Source organism: Oculina patagonica, chromosome 12 (genome assembly GCF_052425735.1).
Source record: "Oculina patagonica isolate OP01 chromosome 12, crgOcupat, whole genome shotgun sequence".
In the NCBI taxonomy this organism is placed as follows: Eukaryota; Metazoa; Cnidaria; class Anthozoa; order Scleractinia; family Oculinidae; genus Oculina; species Oculina patagonica.
The window spans coordinates 29,756,545-29,762,074 of NC_135769.1; the positions used below are offsets into that span (position 1 = coordinate 29,756,545).

Consider the following 5,530-nt stretch of genomic DNA (forward strand, 5'->3'; position numbering starts at 1 on the left):
GGTTAACGGTTAAAATTATTAGAGAGGTTAAGCATGACGTTTACGGCAAACGGCAAAAATGAAACTTTTGCCGTCTCTCTTTAGTTGTATGTACAGTAGAGTGAAATTATTTGTAATTGCCATGAGTAGTAGGAGACGTTATTCCATTTTTGTGTGGTTTATTTACGGATTGGAAGAAAAGAACTCAAAAACAGAAGTTATCTTTGCCGTTTGCCGTCTGCCGTTAACGTCATGCTTAACCTCTCTTATATATTAATTTTGGCTTTTTTACGGCTAACTGTTTATTTCCATTACGGTTGACAGAAGTTCAAAATTAATTTCCATTGTTTTAAACTGTTAAAAATTAATTTCCATTATTGAAAAACATATTTTAGGACCATTCTGTGACGATGAAGTGAACTAGTTTGGTTTATTTATAATTACTGACTGACTTTTTTTACAGTTAACATATTTTACGGCTAACGGTTACAATTTTCCAATTTTGACGCCTAACGGCTAAATTTTAGGCCGTTTTACGGCTAATGGTTAACCCCATTGAGACCCTCTGAGAAGCTACCAAATACTGGGAAGTAACATTACATTGAGTGTATGGAAATCACTAAGAGAATCTTTTTATTTTAAGTTTGTCGGAATACCGGTATGTAAATATACAAACCATTCACTCACAAAACAAGTCTCGATGTCAGTATTTCCTTTAACAGCCCTTCAGGGCGCCAACTTTAATGTTGCTGTCTAATTAGCTTTAGTAAACACTTTATACTTAGACTCATTCAGCTGTCGAAAAAAATTAACCACTTTCAATATTTTCAGATGATATGAATAATCGGCTTGGAGAAAACAAATTAAGCCGTAGTTGTTTTTGAGAACTTGACAAAACTATATATATAATCATATTTTACATTGTAAAGGAAGCAAAGTCGATATCTGTAAAACGGCCTATTAAAATAATTGATCGTGGGGTTCTATTTTTGTTTATCTAGCGAAAACTGAAGCTAATGAACAATCACGAAATAAAACGTTGTTTCATAGTTTAAAAGGAAGGTTTGGGTAATTTTAATTTCATGGTGTAAACTTTAGGCCGTCATTGATGACTGGCGGCTGATCGCAAAGTTTCATCTCACTAGCGAACGTAACCGAAGACACATCCGTTTATTGTTTGGTTTAAATAATTTATAAAATTACAATATGTGTAAAGCGCATTTGAAAAATACCTATATGGAAAATGCGCTATATAAGTTTATTTATAAGCCAAAGAGCTTGTTAATATTGAAGACTTAAAAGCCAAAGTAAACAGATTGTTTATGACTACGCCGATGAGACATAAACGTTTATCCGCTCTGGCTCAAATAGTCAAAGAAGGAACTGGGATATGGATACGTTCCGCCTAGCTCGTTTCTTGAGACAGTGTTTTAACTACTAAATTCTGACGCTTAACGATACACTACAACTCGATGGCTGGTTTGTGGCTGACTCAGTTGGCCATTGTGAGTCTCAACATTCTCCTGATAGTCTTATTTGTGGTGGCAAACACAGACTCTTGTGGAAGCGTTTTTGAAACTCTAGTCGGTAAGTAAACAGTTGCAAACTACCTTGTGTTTAGTCTGTGTGCATCAATAAAACTATTATTTTCTTTAATCTTTTAGACCATGCCTTAGTTGGTCATGTCTTGAGCAAGGCTGGAATTGTTGACGAGTTTGAATGTTTTCAAAAATGCCTCGGAAATAACAGTTGCATGTCGTTCAATGTTTATCCCTATGGCAACAATGCAGAACGACTCATTTGCGAGCTAAACAACAAAACCCGACAGATGAAGCCAGGACATTTTAAATGGAAGAAAGGATCTACATACTATGGCTCTGTTCAGGTTAGTTAAAAAGTGCACATTTACACATCTCACTTAGCTTACTTTATCCGGCTCAGGAAAACGTTTTGTCGAGGGTTGTTTCAATATAAATAGAAGAGGGTCTAGGGATTTAGTGTTGAGTGTTATTTTTCCATAATTTTTAGTGTTTGCTCTTACATTAGCCAATTTTTTTTAAAAAAATTGGCCAACGTAAAATATTTACTGTTTCCGGAGAAAATACTGTTAGGTGTTTGGAGAGTTTTTCGTGAAAAATTTTAGCATAGTAAATTCTTATCTGCTCTTTAAAAATCGGATAAAATCACTCATAAACTTAAAGAAAATTTTCGGTTTTCTCCTCGGAAATCTTCGGTAGTCTTCTGACATCTTCGGTAGTCTTTGGATGTCTTCGGGAGTATTTAGTCTTCGGAAATCTTCCGAAGTTATCGGAAATCGTTGGAAAATGGTCGAACACTTTTTTATGTGCTAAACAAAATAATATTGGCCTTTTTGGAGCCGTTTTTGTGTCTTTCTGGATAAAATTTACTGTTGTAGTTAATTGTTTTTCTTTTAGTGTTAAAATGCCTAAAATTTTACTGTTTCGTGTTACAGAAACAAAAATTAAGTGTTTAGTGTAATCGAGGTACCTCCATTCAGACCCTCATAAAAGTGTTAGCCTGTTTGTATGGCTATCAAGATTGATCAAAACCAAAAATCCCTAAATTATTGATTGCGAAAAACATAGGTTAGAAGAATAAACAGAAAATCAACCATGAATGTTGCCTTGATATGTGACCACCAAATGTACCGGAGAGTGTTATTTTCCTTTACATCTTACTGTAATCCAACCAGGTCTCCTGCGTCGATGCTTTAATTGAACGGAATGAACAAACAAAGAATGGGCAGTTTCATCCTGGATACAAGGGAGAAACCAGTGAAAAATGTGAGTAGTGAAAATTTGTTTCTGCACTACTTTACTTTAACGCAATTTGAATTACAGTAGAACCCCGGTAACTCGAACTCTGAAGGAACACGAAAAATAGTTTGAGTTAGCGGGGTTTCGAGTTATCGGGGTCGATTAAATATTTAATTTGCCAAGTTACATAATAATTGATAGTTTATCGATTTTTCAGCACTTCAAAACACAGAACAGTGCAAATTAAACTTATCTCGTCAGAAACTCTCACACGATCATACATTTTTATGATAAGAGTGGAAAATGACTGTCAGATACGTGATCTGTTCGTTGCTCTAATAAAATCAAATTGCTGTAGTATTCGTTTCTCGATATTCGTTTTAGTGTTTAAATCCGATTACACGACAAGAAAAGCTTATGGGATATCAATGGGTATACGTGGCGAGCTGCAAGAACCAGAATTCGAGTTGTCGGGGGTAAATTTGACCCAAATTTTGATCAAGGGAAATGAAATTTCGTTCGAGTTAGCGGGGTTTTCGAGTTATCCGAGTTCGAGTTAACCGAGTAAAAATGACTGAAAAGTGGGGTAAAATTCAAGGGAAATGGAACTTTGTTCGAGTTAACGGAGTTGTTCGAGTTATCCGAGTTCAAGTTATAATTGCACAAGGTGTCCCGCATTAACTAAGCGCGGACTTTTAGAACGATGACATCTTTTGTTTACGAGATCGGTGTCTGCTGAGTTCGGCTGCAATTTTAAATTAATTTTTAAAACACGTTTTATTTTCTTTTGTAGCTGTAAGAGGTTTGTATTCCCATCAGCCTGCCGATTCCTGTAAGGACATACGGGACTCTGGATCCTCCAAAGGAGACGGGGAGTACTGGATCGACCCTGAGAAGAGTGGAGACCCTTTAAAGGTCTTCTGTGACATGACAACTGACGGAGGTAAGTTATATTAGAAATGTGTTTTGAAGGAAACTTGTTTAACTTCAGCCTAAAAGGAATATACACAAATACTTGGTTATTGAACCATTAGCCTTCGCAGAAATTAACTCCGTCAGGCAATTTTGTGGATTTTCAACGAGCATCCTTTGTCATAAAATGACAAGTGAATTATGTTCTGCTCTATTTTGAATTTTCAGTTACAGAACCGCCTTTTTGCATATTGAATATATGTTCTTTCTCTTCACGATAAAAGCGTTAATGTTACTTGGCTAGCTGGCGTTGTTTGATTACATGATTACTGAACCTTGTCTTATTTCAGGAGGCTGGCTTCTTATCTCCAACCTTGTAATTGACAGCCCATCCTCTCTGCCGCAGATGTCAATTGAGACATCGTATCGTGGAATCAGCAACTATCACAACAACAAGACGTTTCTAACGAAGAGTGCCATGAATGAGCTGAGAACACACTTGCCTTTCACTCAACTGAGGTTCCACTGCAGTAAACAACAGGGACGTACGTTCCACGTGACCACGGTCGCTAACAGCACTGGTGAAGCTGTAGTCCAGTATTTCAGCGGTCAGACGGATGTCCAGCCTGACGCCTGTGGCTCTTTTGTCAGAATGGAGAATGACAACTCGGGATCAGCAGGAGTTTGCGATGAGTGGGGCAGAGAGAATGGTGTGTATAGGGTGGGGAAATGGGGCCGTGGAGAAGATGAAAGCAGATTGTACAAATACCCTGTTTTTAAAATTTCTTCATACCACTGGGTACTTGCCCCAAGTTTTCTGTGTGATGACGCAAGTAGCGGTGCCTTTGGAATAACCTCTGGAGACTTTTGGAAAGTCTTTGCTCGTTGATAAGTTGACGCAATATTCAAGACTTATTTCCGCACAAAACTAACTCGTCGTTTCTTTTAAGTGTACATAGTTGTAGATAGCAGTATGGTGATATATGAGCCACCTCGTGGGATTATCATTAAACCATGGTTCATGGTTCAATCTTCGTCGCTTTTGGCCATCCGTACCTTCTTTTGTATTTAGTGTGTTATTGAAATGTTCCTTTACTGTTTTAAGAGGATATTTGTATATTTCAACGAATTTGATGATTTTTCCCATGCCTAAACTTAGCTAAAATCCGTGACACAGTCCCTTTTATGATATGCGATTGTTTTTCTTTTCTGCGAAAGACGCAATACTTTGATTTTAGCTTTCACTCCCAGGGGCCCGTTTCTCGAAAGCACCAGAAACCTTTCGAGCCTTCAAAGCCATTTTTAGTTACCTGTATCTTAAAAACAGAGAAGCGCTTAGGCATGAAAGTTCCTATGAAGGGAACCTCTGTTCATTTAAAAATATGTGAATAAAACAACTCTGTGTAATCATATGGTTTGAGATTTTGCTATGGCTTTCCGGGTGCGAAAACGTTTCAGGAATTTTGAGAAACGGACCCCAAGTCCTGAGCTGCATTGGCCCACAATATGGTACACTTTTTAGCAACCTGGGAAAGTAGCGACCACCGAACTACCCTCTCCCCAACCATTATAACCTTTTCTAATATAACCTAAACTAATAGCTGACTAATTCAAAATCTTCAATTAACAATAAATAAAATTGTTCAGGTCATTGATAAAATTTGTAATAGTAATGAGGGTAGTTGCCGTAATTGATTACCGCGGTACAAACGTCGCAAATTTCCGATTTCAGTGTACAGCACAGTGCTTTGTTAAAGTTTTTACAGAGACTGCCACTTAAATGAACACAGCCAACTCTAAGGGGAAGTCTAAGAACGAGTGTGGGTCCTATTTTTGCCTCAGCTGCTTCAGGGCCATCATAC

The 5,530-nt window shown here is 37.5% G+C and overlaps 1 protein-coding gene across 1 annotated transcript; it reads left to right on the top strand.

Annotated features, from left to right (window-relative positions):
- The first annotated feature begins 1,451 nt into the window (after positions 1-1,451).
- Positions 1,452-4,557, top strand: LOC144634042 (uncharacterized). Its single transcript, XM_078492986.1, has 5 exons — positions 1,452-1,566; positions 1,644-1,864; positions 2,693-2,783; positions 3,550-3,699; positions 4,019-4,557. The coding sequence occupies exons 1-5, from the start codon at positions 1,452-1,454 to the stop codon at positions 4,555-4,557; spliced, it is 1,116 nt and encodes a 371-aa protein (XP_078349112.1).
- The last annotated feature ends 973 nt before the right edge of the window (positions 4,558-5,530 follow it).

Bases quoted from the DNA above. Each gene is read 5' to 3' on its own strand.
- LOC144634042 (XM_078492986.1), top strand. From the start codon at position 1,452: ATGGCTGGTTTGTGGCTGACTCAGTTGGCCATTGTGAGTCTCAACATT. The intron at 1,567-1,643 runs GTAAGTAAACAG...TTAATCTTTTAG, and splicing joins CGTTTTTGAAACTCTAGTCG to ACCATGCCTTAGTTGGTCAT. The intron at 1,865-2,692 runs GTTAGTTAAAAA...TAATCCAACCAG, and splicing joins CATACTATGGCTCTGTTCAG to GTCTCCTGCGTCGATGCTTT.